Source organism: Athene cunicularia (genome assembly GCF_003259725.1).
Source record: "Athene cunicularia isolate RWA chromosome 5 unlocalized genomic scaffold, athCun1 chr5_part1, whole genome shotgun sequence".
NCBI classification, from domain to species: domain Eukaryota; kingdom Metazoa; phylum Chordata; class Aves; order Strigiformes; family Strigidae; genus Athene; species Athene cunicularia.
Window position 1 is genome coordinate 12,306,665 of NW_020799101.1, and position 19,431 is coordinate 12,326,095.

General features: G+C 37.4%; 1 protein-coding gene across 6 annotated transcripts in view; it reads right to left on the reverse strand.

The window, feature by feature from the left end:
- Positions 1-19,374, reverse strand: part of WDR20 (WD repeat domain 20) — a 46,803-nt gene extending 27,429 nt beyond the window's left edge. For 3 of the 6 annotated variants that reach the window (XR_003398543.1, XM_026850025.1, XM_026850026.1), the window contains exon 1: positions 19,062-19,371. Coding sequence is in view for 5 of the 6 variants with exons in the window: in XM_026850025.1 (XP_026705826.1) it covers positions 19,062-19,325 (264 nt within the window). In the remaining variant the exon portion in view is untranslated. Of the gene's footprint in view, positions 1-19,061 lie in introns of all 6 variants that reach the window. The other 3 variants (XM_026850027.1, XM_026850028.1, XM_026850024.1) reach the window with 2 other exon arrangements.
- Between the last annotated feature and the right edge of the window lie 57 nt (positions 19,375-19,431).

The window sequence follows — 19,431 nt, forward strand, 5'->3', positions numbered from 1 at the left end:
AACTTCAGGGAAATTACATGACACTGCAACTTAAGTTTTCAAAAGGTGTGTGTTTCTACATATTTAACAAAGTTAATTTTTATTATACCTGCAAAAGAAAACCTGTCCCTCTCCTCCTTAGAAGCACTCTAATCCTTTAAATCACACTTTGCACAATACTGTTTGATACAGAAAGAGCACAAGAGCTTTAACTTGTTCTTGAGCATCTAAACAATCACTCAGAAACCCACACTGAAGAACAGCTAACAAAGCAGCATTTCACAGTTCTTTTTGCAAAGTTCACCTTATTGTGGGTGTCAGTTAATGACGTGATCAATTCAGATAAAAAAATGAGACTTTGACTTCAGCGTTACGGTTTGGCCACTGTAAATCTGTAAACAGGCTGTTTAAACTCAAACAGGTCTGAATATAGTCACTGCATCATCACACACTCCCAACAGACATGAACTGAATTAGATAGTCTATTTTGGTTTAAGCAATTAGTTGGCTTGCTTTTTTTTGCTTTTTTTTTTTTTTTTAATAGGAAGAAGGGAAAAGCAGTGTGATATCAGTATTATTGTCTCTTCCCAATGGCTGGTCTACAGAATTTTGGCTCAACTGTAGCTCAGCCTGCTGGATAAAAACCTCTCCAACAGAAACCTAATCCAAAGTCACGTATGTTCTCCATGCGATGCAAACACCTTCCTCCTCTTCTCCCCCTACTCAGCTCTTTTTAAGGACATATGTAAGAAAGAGAACTCACTGTGCAGTTTTAAGTTCAAAACAATGATCTCTCAGGGCTATTAATAAACCACGGGTGACAGGTCACATTTTTATACTGGTCTCTCCTCACTGGTTTAATTATTAAGACACAGATTTAACAAGTCATGGCTCATATATACTTCATAATCGTGGACTGCAGAACCACAATGCAAGACTTTTTGCTCCAATAACATTACTTCAATGGTGGGCAGATACATGTTCCAGAAGAAAGTTCAAGAAGATAGATGGATTATTGCCCATCCTAGATTTCTTTCAGGAAGCTATTTAAATTGCAAATATGGAAGTTTAATAAGCCTTTATAGGTTGGGTTTTTTGCATCAACTACTGCATAGAAATGCAAATATTGCCAGATTTTAACACCCACTTTCTGTTCATTAATTACTTAAGATGACTGAAGCAACACATCCTGATAAATATGTGGAAAAAAAAGTATCAGTTCTGAATTTTGTTTCACTCCAATTTTACTGAATACCTTCTTGTTCCCAGGAAAAGGTAATGACGTCTAACATTCCTTATATATACTGCACTTATGCCACTTACTAGAATAAGTAGTCCTATCCTTCTCAGTGTTTCCATGAATGTTTGTAGCTATCACAGTTTACACCTTTTCTCCCAATCTTTATAGTAATTTTTTTTTTTTTTGAGACCTGTATGAACACTTAGAGATGATCTACTCATTTATACAATGTAGCATGATTTACTCCATTCTTGTTTCTAATATTCTTCCCCATTCCATTTGTTATGATAATGAAAAAATAGGGCTCAAGTACTGATCAGTTAAGGGAGCCACCTACAGCAACTGTCTCTTCGTGTAGTGGTTCCAAACTGACTCAAGTTTTTTCCTCCAGTGTGTGCCACCAAAAGACTAGTGGGAACAAACACTCCTACTCATTCACCTAGCATAACTGTATTTCCTAACTTTCTTACAATTGCCTTTTGTTAGTTCACCTTCAATTTCTGCTCCTTTTCTCCTTTATTTCTTTTCCTGATGTTATGGTATAGTTCTGCAGGAGAACCATATGTCAAATTTAGTGGGATGAAAGCTATTTAAAGTTTTGTTTACTGTGGCTAATCAACAGCACAACTCATCTCTTCCTGTGGCCTCCAAGTTCTTAACTCTCCTTTGAGTTAAGCCCTAACGTAATCTTCCAGACATTTTCACATTCTACTTTTGCTTTAATTATGAAGTGGTCAGTAAATCCTTTTTAAAGGAGGTCAACAAAAAGCACAGAGTAACCTGTAATTCAATGTAACAGTTACTACTTGGAACAAGTCTGCAGCTCAGCCTCTTCACACTTAAAACTCATGAGAACTCCTGAACACCATTTAAACCTGATAGCAAACTGTTTGTTCCATCACCTCCAACATTTCACGTTCCAGTAATACCACTTCCTAGTTATCATGACATCAAGTCTTCCTTCCCAAGACACCACGTGCTGTAAAGACAGAGACAAATCACAGGATCTCAATAATAACCTAATCTGATTTCCCATAGTCTCCAACCCAGATTATGCAATGCATAAAGTGATGAAGTTGCGTCAGATGTTAGGGTAGGTGCACACAATCCCTATCTCCAACTCCAACTCTAGCCTCGTTTTTAGAAGCAGTGTCTGTCTCAAGCCAAAGACTGGCCTTTCTATACACAACAGTTTCCCCTTTGGGGAATGAGATTTTTGGAAAAAATGCATGTAAATATACATAGTAATTTACATTCAGAAAGAGAAAAATAACTGATTTGCTTGTGACCACACCTATGGAAAACTGTACAGCAAGTCACATGCAATAATACCAGACTCTGCCACAATATAGTGACATAACTGCAATATGAAATACCATGTTCACAGACAGTTCAAAGACAGCTGAGTGAACAGGGAACCTATCAAACTGAAAATTGCCCCATTAAAAATACCAACATATAGATTTTGTCACAGTTAGCAAGCCTTAAGACAAACAACTGCAGGAGCGTGAATTAAATACTGCAAGGTCTTTAACATACACAAATCATTAAAATATATAATATACATAATTATGAACACAGAAAAATCATTAAATATCTATGGATCATACAATCTACCATACATATAATTAAGACAGAGAAATCCTTTTAGAGAGAGAGATATATATAGATTACCCTGGTCACATCTGTTAAACAAGACATGGCACACTAAAAACATGTCAACCTTGATTACAGTACTTAAGTAATTTATCTGTCTCCAAGAGGCTATTCTATTCATTCAATGCCCTTACAGTTAGAGGGCAAGCCAACACAGAACCTCACTGTTCCCTCCTTGTGAATATTGCCTGCTTTGTGTAAAACTCTTGAACTGGGAATTAAGATTTGCTTGATAAAACAGGATTTTACAACAGTACTCTTCGGAAAATAGACTCTAATAAATGATAAACAACTACAGTTGCTCTCCAAAGTAATTATTTCAGTTTACAAGTTTTCTTTTGTATACCTTAGTTTCCAAACTCTGGCATAAATTTTCTACTGTGTTTGCCATGGTAACCAAGCAGTCTGAGCCTCTACTTAAAATTCTGTTTAACTGTTTAGTGTTGCATATTGATCAAGATACATTAACATCCTAATGTATTCCAAATAGTGAAGCAAGCAATTCTCACACTGGAGGAATCACCTCGTTAACTATTACAAACCTCAAAGGACTGTTGCTGCTGTTTAAGATGGAAGGGTAATGAGGAAACTTCGTTGCAAAAGATGTGCATAAATAGCTACCAAATAAACAGAATGCACTCAGATGCGAGGAAGAGGGTATGTCCAATATATAAGGAGCTGCATTAGAACCGCTAAAGAGTCTCTATTTGACACTATCGTCCCACCTGGGAATCAAGACTTTACATTCATGTCAGAAAAGAAAATTTGTTCCAAGACTGCATTTAAATGAGACACAGTTTCCACACATTAAAGCTTGTATCCTGGTGGAAAACTCTTCTGTTCTGATTCAAGAGGGGCCAGGTAACTGGCTAACTTACTTGAAGTTCTAGGATTAACATTAGCAGGGCAAAGTCAAGTCACAGTTGCTAGCTTCTCCTGGCTTCCATTTTGAAGAAAGATACTTCTTCAAACATTTATCTCAAATACAGTATCACAAGAAAACATCTGTTTTAAACACCTGGAATCTTTCCTAATTCCCAGAAAACATACTAAATACCTCAGCATACTAAAATTGATATTTAAGTAAAAAACAGATTAGGAAAACCTGAAACAAAATAAAAAGCCTACTGTTTCGTTTTTTTCAGTCTCACCATCCTGCATAATTTAAAAAAAAAAAAAAAAGAAGTAGAGGTTGGCCGTTCACCACTTTTTACAACAAATTAATGCACCCACTATTACCTATGTTACTCTTCAAGAAAATCTCATCCTTTACTCTGCTCATGGTTAAAGATAGGATGAAATAGTTCTGACCTCCAATGCCTGCTGTATAAATGTAGACTTAAAATACAGAGAACTATCTCCAAGCATACCTAAAACACAAATAAATGCCCCCTCCCCAGCTCCTCTACTGAGATACTGTTAGCATAAAAACATAGCATGCTCTTTCCATGGTATCTGCAAAGTCAGCTGTACTTCCATTCTTTCATTAGCCTTTACTGACTCCAGCTCCTTGGTATCTTGTACTTCATTTCCTCTCCTGAATCAAAAAGCCAGTAAGGCAGCCTCACTGGGTAACATACAGGTAGTTGGATTTGTATCACTATAAATACATTTTCTTCATGTGGCTCAGCTCTAAGAAGCTTCTGATTGAAATGCTCTGCCTCTTCTTAAAATCTATTCTGTACTTCCCACCTAACACAACAGTATTTTCATTATGCAGTTCAACTACTAGCAATAGCTTACAGCAGAGACAGCCAAAGGGCAGGATCCTCCTGAATTAATAGTACATTTTGCATGATTGGGATTCATGGGAGATCTGGCGGTGTCTCATCTATCTAGGGAAAGTTGTGTATTATTTATTCTCTCCCTTCTTTCTCCTCTTCTTCCTTTTACAGATTTAAGAAATAGTGATTCCTTTGCTCAGCTAATTAAAATCACACTCTTCTTTCTCTTCTAATGTTTTACATTAGACACTATCTTCTCCTACTAGCAGGAGTTGAAATTCACCTTCATCAACATAAGCAACCAGAATTTCATACAATATTAAAGCCATCTTTTCAATGCCTTCTACAATGGCACTAAAGATGCTTCCTTATTTCTACTGGTAAACCTCATTTGATACATCTTGGAATTACATTTATCTCCTCCTGCCTTCAACAGCTGTATCACAAGCTGGCTCAGCCTGTAATCAACACTGCACTCTGGTTATCATCTTTTCAAAGTTTTCTGGCTGAAGCAAAAATTCCCTGTTTTTTTTTTTCCCAATTAATTTTCACTTCAGTTACTGTTCTGATATCAGCTTGTTTCTCCTTATAAAATATTCTGATTATGAACAGTGATGCCTCCCAACTATTATGAGAATTTTGCCATCATGTATGTGCTCTTGTTTCTTTGTCCCAATGTCACCAATGAAAATATTGTTCCAAAACCACTCCTAGAAGACCTCAACTTGAAATTCTCAATGGTTGTCACAATTCCTGTAATCAGTAAAATATGTTAAAAGATATTAAGAACTAAGCATTTTAATTCTTTCCCCATTGCAGACCAGAACAAGTTTAAGGTTCTAGAACTCCCTCAGTTAAAATACCTATTATACCAATCTAAACCCGCAAGTTCATACGAGGACATGAACTTAAGTTACAATTCTCCCTTACTACCATAGTGTTACACTAGAAAGGCTGAACACTTGAATTTCACATAAAGCTGTCTATGTATGTTATACATTGTTTTTCCACTTCAGGGAGACAATATCTTACTTTAAGCATCACAAAAAAACTCCAACTCACTAACACAGAAGTCTACAGCCTCAGAATGTCAAAAGTAAAACTGAAAGGAACTTGATTTTTGGATTAGTTGTTGTTGGGGTGGGGTGTAAATTGAGTAGGATTCTCACACATTTTTCTCTACCTAAATGCAATCAAGGATAAGCCTTAAAAAAATACCTGTCACCAGAGTCACAGGCTGTCAAAGGGTTTTTAGCAGAACTTTTCACTGTTAGAAACACAGTGAATTAAAAAGCAACTGAATTCAGAATAGTGAAAAACATACCAAATATCCACAGGCACTAACTAAAGTTTATGCTGAAATACTACTTACAGACTGCCACATGCTGTGTAAAGAACGTATCACCCTCTGTAAAGACTAGAATGTGCAGAAGCACACACTTTAGTCTCTTCGCTTTTGAAGAACTGAGGAAATTGTCTACTGTAACAATTACCTTTCCTTAACTACACTTCATAATTAAGTTCTGCAAGGTTCATTTAAGATTTATGCTTAGTTAACTGCAATTCCTTTCTGAATAGTTACAATCTAGTAAATTATAACAGATTCATAGCTCTAAAGTAAAAAAAAAAAATTATCTTTCTGATCTCCTTGTTCCTTATCCTCCAGTGGATCCTTTCATTTCCTCCTACTCCCGCAGTCTAGTCACACTGTTGCCTACTTATAATCAGTCCTTTCTCACCTGTTTTTAATGCTGAATGAGGCATGACTCAGATGAGCTGAACAAAGATACACAAACTAGACGTAAGAAACAAATTAAAATAAGGAAAACAGATATGTAAATATCAAATGGATTCCGAATAAGACCACACATTCTGGCACAATTCAGCAACTGTTCTCATTCAGTTCACAGGCTCAGTTGGAATACTTACTAATCACTTAGTTACTTTCACTGGGAAATTGTTTAAATTGGCTCAGGTCTGTAAGCAAAACTGGTTAGAAAATTATACCAGTTAAAGGTGACACTCATTTAAATTAGAGCTAGCAGACTTCTTTTAGGTGGTCCCCAAAATGTGGTACAAACTGGAAACATTGCATGACTTAATGATAGCGTCATCTCCAAGTTGTTCATCTCCTCCCCATGCACACACAAAAAAGTTACCTGACCTGCTGGACTAGTGTTCTAGTCAGTCACACCTTCAAAGCCATTACTTTCACTTTAGCTTTGGATCTTTTTTTTTTTCTCCTCTCAAACACTGGTATGGTTTTGTTACAATATCATAAAAATGCACTTTAACAATCCACACACCCCCATCAATAACATCCTTTGAGGTTGACTGTATATACAGCTTCCCAGAGGCACAACTGCTGCTTTTGTTTTTTCTTTCAAGTGATCAGAGGACCAAAGTATCCTTAAAATACAGCACACAAAATTAAGTTCTGTGTTGAAAGACTATGGCGCTGTAGCTTCATCACTGAAGTTGTTCAAATGTCATTTCTTCTAACTTTAAAAAGATCAAAATACAGTAACACTCAAAAGTTTGCTTTGCAAGTGTGTTTTATGGTCAAAAACCCCAACACCTGCAGTCCCTTGACAATACCCTAATCATTTTCAATTTTAACAGTGAAGCTTAAAGTACAACATTCCTCTCTTCAAGGGTAGTCAGAAGTATTAAACAAGTAAAATATACATGACTTTAAACCTACAAAGAACAAATAACCAAAAGCCTGACTGATTCAGAGAATCAGTATTTTAGGACTAAACCAAACTGATTTACTTGAAATTTGCAAGCTACTCTATGATCATTATTATTAAATTAGAGCTAGCTCAGTTTCATGTAGGCTTGTCAACAGGTAGAGGTGAAGTATAAATTCATACTGCATAACAACATAACATATCCAGTATACCTTTATTATACTAAATGACATACAGGCAAGGAGTAGTAGGTTGAGTTTCCACCAGTCTACCACCCTGGTATTTATTTCTGAAAAAGTTTTCCCCATTCCCTTTTCAGCACATGAGAGAAAAAGTTATTTCTTTAGGAGAAAAAAAAAAAAAAGGCAGCATCAAAATAGCTCAGGATTATCCGTTGCTATAACAAAACAATGTTTTAGTCCAACAGTGTAAATTCACTGCTTGTAAGAAAAAAAATTATCTGTTACAGAAAAGCAGTCTGACTAATTGTAGCCTGCATTGCTCTGTTTCTATAGAAACTTACTTTACTGTAGCAGTTAATTGTTAATCAATTTTTACTTTTTTCATTACAAAGCTCAATAAGAGTCAAATAAAACACAGTAATGTCTGTCCAGCAAGTCAGACTTGTGTCTCTTCTGGTTACTGTTGGATTCTGCAAGCCCTACAGGAATGCCGGACATTTCTAATAGTGTTTTTATTAAGCCCATAACTCCAACATGTTGCAGCACGTTAAGAAAATATTACTGGAACAAAGCCCTAATTACTTTTGTACTAAAAATAAGATGTTATTCTGAGCCCCAGAACAGTCCCACAGAAGTTATGTGAATAAATTATCAATCAAATGTATAACCTGTGCTCCAAAACCAGACTGAAGCCCATTGGTTTATGCTTTTTGAAGTCATATTTAGTAACAGACAAATTAAATAATGTATTTGCCTTAACTCATGTCCTGAAGTCATTAATTTGCAATGCATCTTCCTTCTGGGACTGAAGACATTTCATAACAACTCAACAAGGCAAAAAGTGTTACAGAACAGGAATAGGAGCACAGGCTACTAGAAAACAAGTATTGAATCCTTAACACATACACAATGCAGTGAACTCAGACTCCCCACATTCCCATACGTACAAATTTTAGGATATCACCTAGCCTGCAAACCAGAATCCTGCTTCAGAAGTTTTAGAGCAAAAGGCAGCATGTTCCCAATTTCTGCACTAGCTTTCCCAACAGCCTTATTTTAAAGCAAGCAAAGTGTTAAGATACTTTAAGTAATAGTAACTGCTGACAGTTTCACTGGTACAGGTATTATGTAGGGAAAACATAAAAAACATTTTTGCCTGTTATTAAATCACTTTCTTTAAAAATTACCATTAAAGGGCTAAAAGCATTTAACATACTGAGTGGTTACACCACACTCTCATTCCTCGGGCTGATTTTTGTCTCAGAGTAGGGAGTGATCTACTGTCACCTGCTGATCTTCTTGCAGACAGTAGTGCTTACCACTAACTGCCCACATCTCAAGCACCTTACTAAAGGTCCTAACAGAAGCCCATATGAGGGCACAGAACTGAACACAGGCTACTGACAAAACACAGCCCAGCTATTAAATCACTTCTCCCATTGATATGAGCATACTAATACTATGCATGTTAAGGATTTCTGCTATCAAAAATAATCATACCTTTAACCAGCATCAGTAATAGAAGACTGTCCAAATCTAAATTCCCCTTTATATCAGCTTGCAGTGGAAGTGCCACAGCTGCAAGACACCTACTAATCCAAGGTGATACAACTGAAGAAAGGGTTCCCAAATGATTGAAGAGAAAGCACAGCAAAAGCTTTTTTCTAGCATCACTGGACTGGACTTCTCAAAGCACTGTTCTTACTAGCAATCCCCTTTGGCTCTCTCTTATGTACAAGCAAAGCCTCTATCAGTTTAGGACTAACAAAAAATCAATACACAGATCAACCAGACCAATGCCAGCTCAATAGTTTTTTTGCGAAAGGGGTTACTTATTGCTCACAGGGAAGAGACACATGCATACTGCTGCAGTGCAACACAAGAGTTAGAGCAGCTAAGCAAGCTGTCTTTGGACTGCTGAAGTAACTTAACAGTGGGCACTTTGTTACTCTAACAATGAGGAAACATGAATCATCTTGAACATCACTAAAGGCAACTTCGTCTGGGAATCCGAGTTATTTGCTCCATCTCTTCGATACAGAAGTGCTAATAACCATTCCAGTTCAGCTTAGTGCCATTTATAGAGGCTGTATTTTGGCTAAAACACAGAACTACACTTGAACAGTCACTTCATTGGTCCAAAATCTGTTCTGCCAACACTGCTAGAAAGTCAGAAACTTCATCTAGGCATCTTCAAACTTTAGAGGTGTTTGCTACCTGTACACAAAAAAAGCCCTAAGTCATTTTGTACCAGGGACCACAGCTTCACTGCTGAAGGCAAGAAAGGCAGGCCATCTTATGAACATGATTTTAAAAAGAAATCATTACTTAACTACATTTCTGTAATACTGAGGACAGTAACTAAAGGATAGTAACTAATAGAAAACCAGAAAAATCAAGACAACAAAAAACCCCCAACTTCTGTCAAAATTTCATCTCAATAACTTCAAACTTGTGTCAGGGTCATGCTCCAATATCCATGTCAAATATAAAGAAAACCCACACCACTTTTGTACACTTAGTTACAAGAACTGTGACTCAAAAAAAAAAATAAAATCCCTAAAAATGAACTGCCACAGTTAAAACATGACAAGACTATGACTTGTAGGATTACATATTTGTAAGTCAGGAAGAGAAGACATTTATGTTACTCATTTATTGAGTTATCCTTATGCCTGTACAGGATAACGTGTCCTTAAAGCATTGTTCCAATAGTTTATTTCACTAGACTTGTGGATTTTTAACAGATAGTTTTAATATATATTGGCATCCATTCAGTCTCCTGTTGCCACTGCTCCCCCATTCTTTAGTTGAAAGGGAAAGTTAAAGTCATAAACCAGAGCTCCCTCAAAGTTTTGTATGGCATCACTTTCCTGACAAAATGTAGTAAACTTCTGAATAAATGTAGTAAAAAGACAAGAATTACTCTTTTTTATTCCTAGGAGACTGGGGATAATGAAGCTTGTTCACGACATCCAGTGTTTTCTCCCTACTCCAGGGCATCTTTAACTTATTTAGACTAGCTTTTAGTCTAATGTAGCATTTCACATTCTCTAGGTGTACAAAAATCAGGCATTATTAAACCAAGAACTGTTTAATACAGCCATCTTCCAATCCCAGAGTTAAAATTTTTTTTAAAGTAAGTATTAGTTCTTTGACCATTACAGCCACATGAGAACCTTATGATTAACTCATGAAATTAAAGACTAATTATAGTTGGTAAACCAAAACTGAAATCAATCTGCAGAAAGTATCTATTAGAGATCTATCAATCCATTATGAACAGTTTTACTGAATAATGCAAGAAAAAAATCCCAACGCAAGTTACAACACTGCCACTGGAAAGATTTCAAGTGTAGCGGCTGGTGGTCCTGCCCACAAAGACTACAGGGCTGCTTCTAGTCTGCTAAACAGAAGCCGGAACAAGCAAAAGCAGCTGCTTTGTTTTAAGTTACAGGGGCAAGAAAGGGGAGGTATGTAGATGCTAGAAGACTGACTTCATATACATTTGGACTTACAAGTGGGGTGAAGTAAGGGAGGGAAAACACTCAATTTCTGATAAGGACACAACCAAACATTATTAATTTAACTTTCGGTACAGCACATTTAACATTATTATTTAGTTGCCTTAAGCTTTCGAAGGGGACAGTGGCATTATTGGCACTAAATGGCGTATTTTTAAAAAGTAATTTATCCAAGTGTGTCAACTTATAGTCATGACGACTGGAAAAAAAAAAAAAAAAAAAAAAAATCATATGGTTCCCTTTAGCCAGAGAACTACAGTAATACTTCAAACTAGGGCATTAAATTTGATTCTAGAATGTCAAACAAGGCAATTATGGCTTACAATCCTCTCAGATATGGGTCTAGGCAACATCTAATTAGAGTTTGAGGCATCGTTGATGTACATTGTAACTATTAACAGTTAACTATGTAACTGTTTTAGAAGGTCAGGTGTCAAAGCATAATGTAAACTCCTTGTAATTTAAGCACACAGCAAAACACTTCTGTAAATATTTTGACAAAACTGGCCCACAAAACTCACTACAGACACATGTTTGTTACAAACGACCATTATTTGTCAATTTGCAAATAAGTGCCAAAAGCAGTGGTTTTACACTGATCTAAGTTTCCCCAACTGAATTCACATAAGTTCAAGATGACTACAAATACAACACACACACAAAATTATACCTGCAGTGGCAAAAAAATAGTCCAACCAATTACACGCACACACAAGAATTCACTGCCTGTAAAATACTGCATACCAGTTTGGGGGGTTGGCCAACATAGCCTAGCATTCCCTCTCAAACATGCCAGCCAAACAGGCAGCCATAGATAATGAACTATTACCTCAGAGAGCAATCCTTCAGAGGATATACTGCAATAGCTTACCGAAGTCAAACAGTTGTGATAAAGGCTTGAAGCACAGACTAAGGGAAGTAAAAGCACTACAGACTAATGCCACTATCTAAAACTCAGAAGTAGCCCCCAGATAATAATCATCTTGCAAGCTCAGTCAAGTGCAGATATTTCGTTCTCTTTCACAGCAAGAAACATTTAACAGTGTAACAGTGTCATTTTAAAGCAGCCTTTTAGTCTTTAAATTAGCTTTTTAGTCTTCTTACTCAAGCTGGTCTTAGTTGCTCTACATAAGCCTCACAACAAAGTTAAAACTCTTAAATCTACCTATACTCCTGTAATCTACATTAACACTCCACTATTTGCTTCTGAAGTGTCACTGAAAGAAAGGGGTTACAAAAAAACCCACCCTTCAGAAAAGCTCTACAGGAGCATTTTGTAACATATCTTGTCAGTCCTTAGTATAGCCTAGCTAGAATTAAGAAAGAAAACATCTATCTACATCATAAAACTCGAGGTGGTAAGTATATCCATCCATTAAATACCTGAAACAAATTTCCAAGAGACTTTCAAATACCTTCACAAGCACAGATCAACAGGTAAAGTACTACTGATCTAGCCACAATGCTTTCACAGAACTGGTGAATCCAGACCCAACGTAACAACTATTGTCTACAAGAAAGAGAATAAAAAAACTCAGCAGGAAATTAAGGGATTTCTTGAATTAAAAAAAAAAGTCTACAACACCCTTTTAAAAGAGGGATAAAATAGATTTAGTGTCACATCCAACACACCTGAGAAATAAGGACTATGCAAATTCCTCCAGCACAGAAAAAAAATATCTCCCCAGTTTCAGGATGGCATCAGATACCATTAAGAAAAGTTCTGAAGTCTTTACTGTGGTACTTCCATTAGCCACCTTTGCCTGTCATCTCTTTGACAGTAAGAGTGATGTTTGATTCTGGTATAAATAAATAGTTAAGCACAGAACACTTTGTAGTAGAACTTGACAGTCATAGTAGTAAACCCTTCTTTAGTATCAAAACCACTGTCAGACTGTAAGCAACCAGACAAATGGGAAAAAAGCACACAAGGTAAACTGGACAAAAGCAAGCACCAAACGAACCTAATTGTCTTCAGAGAGTAACTGGACTAGAGAAGAAAGTCAGCAGCAAACTCAATGTGTGGTTTTTAAATTCTATGAGATGCTTTCATTAATGGAGGAGAGTACACATCAAATTTGTGAATGACATCAAGATTGGATTTTTCAGTATGCAACAAAGAATTGGAAATAAAAACAGTCTCTAATAAACTTAATAGAATAAAATTCAATGAAAACACTACACAGCATTTATAAACAATGAGGAAAAAAAAAAAAGAAAGTCAACATTATTCAATACATTAGTGAGAATATTAGAAGACAGACACAGCAGGCAATAATAATTCTCCCTTACTCTGCACTGAAGTCACAGTGGAAGTACTGTATCTAGTTTAGGTACCACAAATGCAAGCTAATAAAAGCCAATCTAAAGGAGAGCAATCAAACATTTGGAACTCATGATCTGAGAAGAAAGGTTATAAGAACCAGATTTATTTACCTTAGGAAAAATGAGGACAAATTAACAAGTTTTCAAATATGTAAAAGTCAAAGGCAATAGTCAACTGTTCTCGGATGTCCACAATAACAGCATTCAGCCTGTTGTTTTTTTTTCCTTGAACAAGAAATTTAGATATTGAAGGCAGGGGGAGAAAACTAAGCACCAAAACAAGTTATTTAGAGGATGTGGAATTCCTGTTAATGCAAGTTTAAGAACTGGTCATGAAGATGCAGGTATTCTTCCCTCTTCTTCAGAGCAAGCGTATCTTCAAAGATCCTTACAAATCTCAGCATTTTTATAGCTCATATATGCTATTGAAATGTACATCTTTGTTGGAGGCCTGACACAGCTTGGAGATCTCTAAATATACAGTAATATAAACTCACCATCCCACCACATCTTGCAAAAATTTGCCGGTTTTCTCCACAGATTCCAGCTTCCAACCCAGAGCTATCTTACACTACTCTTCCCAAAACAAAATATCAAGCACAGTGACAAATACCACCCATTATCATTCTGTTGTTGCAACAAGATCCTACATGAACAGTCTACAGAATGAATGTCACCACCAAGGATAACACTTCTCAACTGGACAAAGACTCCAGTATCAAACCAGACACAAAAAAGGTAATTTAGAGAACTGCAAAGGAAGGAAACCTACACATCATCAATTTTACTGTAACCAGGGACCACCAATGTTAAGTCTTAATAAAAGAAGTTATGAGATTAGTTTCATCTTAGTACAAATATAATTACTTCTAAGCCACTTGCTCAACATAAGGTTAAAAAGACAGCCAACAGATTCTGCCCTCCATGCCTCTGCCAACCTGAGCTTATCACCTACATATGTCTCTACTCCAACAGCATTACAAGATACTTTGATATTCTATAGTTACTGACAGACTGCTGCTTTAGGTAGCTGCAGGAAAAAAGCAGAACTAAAGACAAAGACTCTTTTCACGAGAAAGAGGTTCCAAAAAATGAAACAATCAATGTTAGGAAAAAGTCTGCCACATGTTAACAAAGACAGTGGTAGCCAGAATTTAAATACAACACAAAAATTTTAGCATAATGTAATAAGCTAAACTACATATTCAAATTTCATAACTTCCCAACGTTACATAAAAACTAAGACTGTGCATCATGCAACGCTATTGCCAGTATGTACCTGTATATGACTGAATTGCAGTGACAGCTGCAGACTAACTTGCCCAGAAACCTTTATAATATGCAGAGAATAAACATAGTTATCACACACAAAATTTCTTAAAGGAAAAATGCACTAGCTTCCTAGTAGAAAGGGAAACAGATTTGACAGTTAATGTCAGCAGCAATCTAGAAAGCCTTGTTTTGTCAGCCATTCCTAAGACATGGAAGATGAGATAGTGCTCTCCTTTTTCCAGTCTAATGAATCAACTAATAAATCATTTTGCAAAGCTAGCCACAAACCATATTTAAGTACCTCAAGACTGTCTCCTAAGCAAGAATCAAGTAACAGCCCTCACTCCTGATTTGGGGCTGCATGAAAAGGCAACCCATCAATGCATCATAGTTTGAGCAATAATTTTTGAATTACTATTTATAACCCTACTTCATGAAGAAGCAAACACCTAAAATAATAAAAAAGGCTTCCTGTAACACCTATAACTCTCTTAACCAAAATTAAGTCAACAATCCCCCAAGAACAGATCACTCTGAATCTGACTTAAGCCTGAAGTAAATGCTTTATTGAGGAGACACCTCATAAGGCAGTGGATTCAATCTGACAGCTCAGGCCACTGAAGGGGGTAGCTTTGTTCCCACCACCCTTCAACCCTTTCTTTGCTCTCACTGTGCCTGCTAATATCCAACCTCAAAATGAGACAGTTCAACTCACCAAATTAAGAGAAAATCAGCCTAGAAAAACAGCAAGTACTTTGCTGCTGGTTTAGCAAGCTGAACTAGCTCAACCAGAGGTTAAGTACTGCCAAAGACAGCAAGGAGACAGGAGCACACTGCCAAGAGGATACTATACTGCTAGACCATCATTTTCAGCTGCCACTAGATTAGTTGAGTTCATGAAAACTTACCCCTTCTGTTTAATAAGAGATCACTGTACACATCTAACCTTAAAGCCAAAGTTAAGGACTGAAAGGGAAAGCCTGTTGACAGTGCAGTTGAGAATAATTACATACTTACATAAGGAATGCAACCACATCTCATGCCATAACAGCTTAATTTCTCCTTACTAAACTATAGGTTCATTTCTTTCTTCAGTGGATCCAAATCGGAAAGCAACAGTTTTCTAGAAGCCTGCTTTGCCTTATTAACACAAAAAGAGCTGCAGAAGTTTAATTATAAAAACAAGAATGCACAGGCTCATAATTGATGTGCTTTCTATGACATGGAAAAAAAGGCAACATGCTTGATGGTAATGGTAAAGTTTAGTGGTAACACTGAAACATGAAACAGTAAAAACTCAGCTTCCTTTTTAAAGAGGTGAAGAACAAAATTGGAAGAAAATACCTTTTTGCTTTAAAAAGTCTCTAAAGACAGCTTGAAATGCTGTCCAAAATCCATCTCTCTACCAAACTATTATCATAGTCTATTCGTACTCCAATTTCCACACCACTGTTCTGGACACCAAACATAACTTTTCCACCAAGTTTCTTAGAAGAAGGATCAAGGTTAAAGAAACATGCCTGGAAACATTTTTTCTTTATATAGGTTAAATATCCTAAACAGAACATATGTATTAGCTTAAAAAGATAACTTACAAACTAGATGTCGCAGATGCAATATATTTAGGATATAAGGGAAACTTAAAGATGAAGAGTTAGCATCACTGATTTCAATAAATATCCTTTCAAGTGGTATCTTTGACTTAATACTATATTATTTATTCTTAGGTGTCATTCATGGCTTAAGTGTGACTCTTACTTGATGTGTACTGTTCTGCAATGGATTACCAATGCAAGAATTATCTCAGTATCTAACAGACAGAGTTACTTAAAATAAAGTCCTGGTGGTTCTTTCACTCATTTTAGTAAAATATAGCATTCCTTAGCAAGAAAAGAAGCAGACATTAAAAAAAGATTTAAAAAGACAAAATCATAGCAACCTAATATATACACATAGCACATCTTCACTAAACTCAACTCATACTCCAATATTCTAATATGACTTAGCCAGAATGAAAATTATACTCTTAAAGTAATTAAGGAAATTTTTTTAAAGGATACTTAGATAGTCATTAACTAACAGTTAAAACCGAAGTTATTAGCATCTGTATTACGCAGAGGATCACAAATAAGTTGGTCTTCAACAGATTAAGTCCCTCACCCCCTCCAGCCCTCAAGAACAGGAAGACATGCGGAGTTTGATAGCTTGTCCAGTTTAAGGCAGAATTACATTCTGTCAGTTAAGTAATAATAGCTTGTTCTCCCTTTTATGATAGCTACAAGATAGAACATTTGATCCTGAAAAGCTCAAATAATCAGTTGAAAGACTATGAGCCTGTTCTTATGTCAACTTTGTACACAGACAAAACAATGACTTCTAACTGAACAGTTTCAAAATAAATTCCAAAGAAGCAAGTATGACAAGTTTAAGACATACCATCTTCCCCATTCTCATTTGAAGCATTTCTTTATGCGTGTTTCAATCTACTTCAGCTCGTTCTCGAGGTTCACTTTACTGAAGTTAATGTATAGGATATAAAGTGTATTTTAAATCCATACTGTAAAAGGATCATTGAAATAAATTCTGCTCTAACAATGCATATGTTTTATGCTACTTAAAGAAAAATGTATTTAACATCATAACAGGTACACCTCAAAGCTCACAAGTTAACAATCTGACAAACAAAAATTTCCTCAATTACTGTGTATCACATCAGCAGCTTTTCACATCTAAAAAAAAATTTAAATACTCAGATCAAAGCAATTTTTAAAATTTGAAAGTTATCCACTTCCATAATTTCAATGAAGTTACAGGCCTTAGACTATTATTTTTCAGAAGTGTGGCAAGAGATGACTAAAACAACTTGCAAGAATCACATGTACCATTACTAAAGTACATGAAGGCCTGCTCTGTAATCTGAGAGAACTCTGCAGTTACTTTGTATGGAAAAAACGAATATAAACGATCCAAATCCAAACATGATAATAATTTAGGATACGGATTTTCAAAGATATTGCCACCCACAATACCTTGTAAACAGTAAAGATAGCAACTGCTTATAAATAGCAAATACTGTTTGATACAAAACACTCATAGCATGCTTTAAAAAAAAAATCTATTGACCAAGTATTATTTAAAATATAACTAGATTATTAAAATTCTTAAAAAGGTGAAACTAAAATCCATACACATGCTCTTCCATACAATTACATAGGACATATCAGATCTGTTAAGTCACAGTCAACAGATATCCATGAGGCTTTATTCTCCAGTTGGAGAATGCTCTTACATTTCATACAGAGGAGAAGTAATATGGGCACTAGTTTAGGACACAGCAGATTCAGGTATAATTCCTTGCTCATCTACAAGCTTCCTGCACAGCCCTGCATATGTCACTAGTTCTCTACCCCTTCATCCCACACTGAAGGATGGGCTAAGAGCAAGAAGATTTCAAGGTACTCACATTACAGCAGCTGAATCCCAAGCATGTAACATAATGAACATCCGACTTTTTGCAACATGAAATAGAAAGCTGACAATAATTATATCTGTGTTTATGTATATTAGGACACGTTTACTCAGTATGACAAATTCTGAATCCTTCTCTAAATACCATAAAATCAAGAACAAGTAGAAAGGGTCTGTTCATAAATATGGTGACCTCAGAGATCAAATACATGCACTATTAGTCCCGCAACAAATAATGACAGGTAAGGAGTCTCTCTCAAGTGCATCAATAGTTCTTTCATGTAAAAGCAACTTTCTGCATGTTAATTATCTGACATTTAAAACCGAGCTCTTTGCACTGTTCCCATTTAGAATCAATCCTAAAATCAGTCCATATTTCAAAGTCACAACAAAAGGCCTAAAATTATAGTGAATACTGCAGCTATTCAGCCAAAGCTGGAAAGATCCTGGAAGCAGGGATTTGACACCACCATAATCACAACAGGCATTAGTGTCCAGCAAACTCAGACCTGAAGCAGCAGGTGAAGGAGGCCCAGGGCTACCTTACCAATGGAAAACCAACCCTTACTCCTGCATGCTAAGGAGGGCCCAAGCAATCGCATCCCTTCGAAGGCCCCCCCACGAACACCTACCGTTGGTGACACCGTATCTGACGTAGCCCACTAGCACTGAGCGAGCGCCGGTCCCTCACACAGCCCTCCAGCCCAGGCCTACGCTCCCCCATCCCTACCCGCTACCCCACAGGCCAGTTAATCGGGAGAGCGGCTAAAGCCTCAGCCACAACCGGGCCGCAACCGAGAAGCTGCCAGTCCCAAGGCCGCCGGAGGGGGGAACGACGAAGAACAGGCAGCCCGGCGGGGCGGCCTCTGCCCCCCGCCCACAGTGCAGCCCCCCGCGGCGGGGCTCCCATATCCCCGTGGCAGCCAGCGGACCTTCGGCGGGCGGCCGGCACGGAACCCCCGCCACTCCCCCCCAGCCCAGCGGCCGAGCCCCGGTACCTTGCGGACCCCCTTGTAGATGTAGAAGTAGAGCTCCCGGCCCACATTGAAGCAGAGCCGGTCCCCGTTGCCGCTCTGGTCGTTGACGTTGACGAAGGAAACACGGACCGGGTTGGAGCCCTGCGAGTTGAAGGGCACCCGGTTAGGCCGGCTGTACTCCGAGTGGCTCAGCAGCTTGTACAGCCCCTCCCGGGTGGTGAACTGGGTCTTAATCTCGTTCATCTCCTTCCCTCCTCCCTCCGCCGCCATCTTGGAAAGGAGCATTCATCCTGCCCCAGTGCCCGGATGTAGCGCCACTGCGCAACCGCCGCCGCCACCGGCGCTCTCGCGGCCCTGCGCGGAGCCGGCCACGCAAACGGCGTAAGGGGGA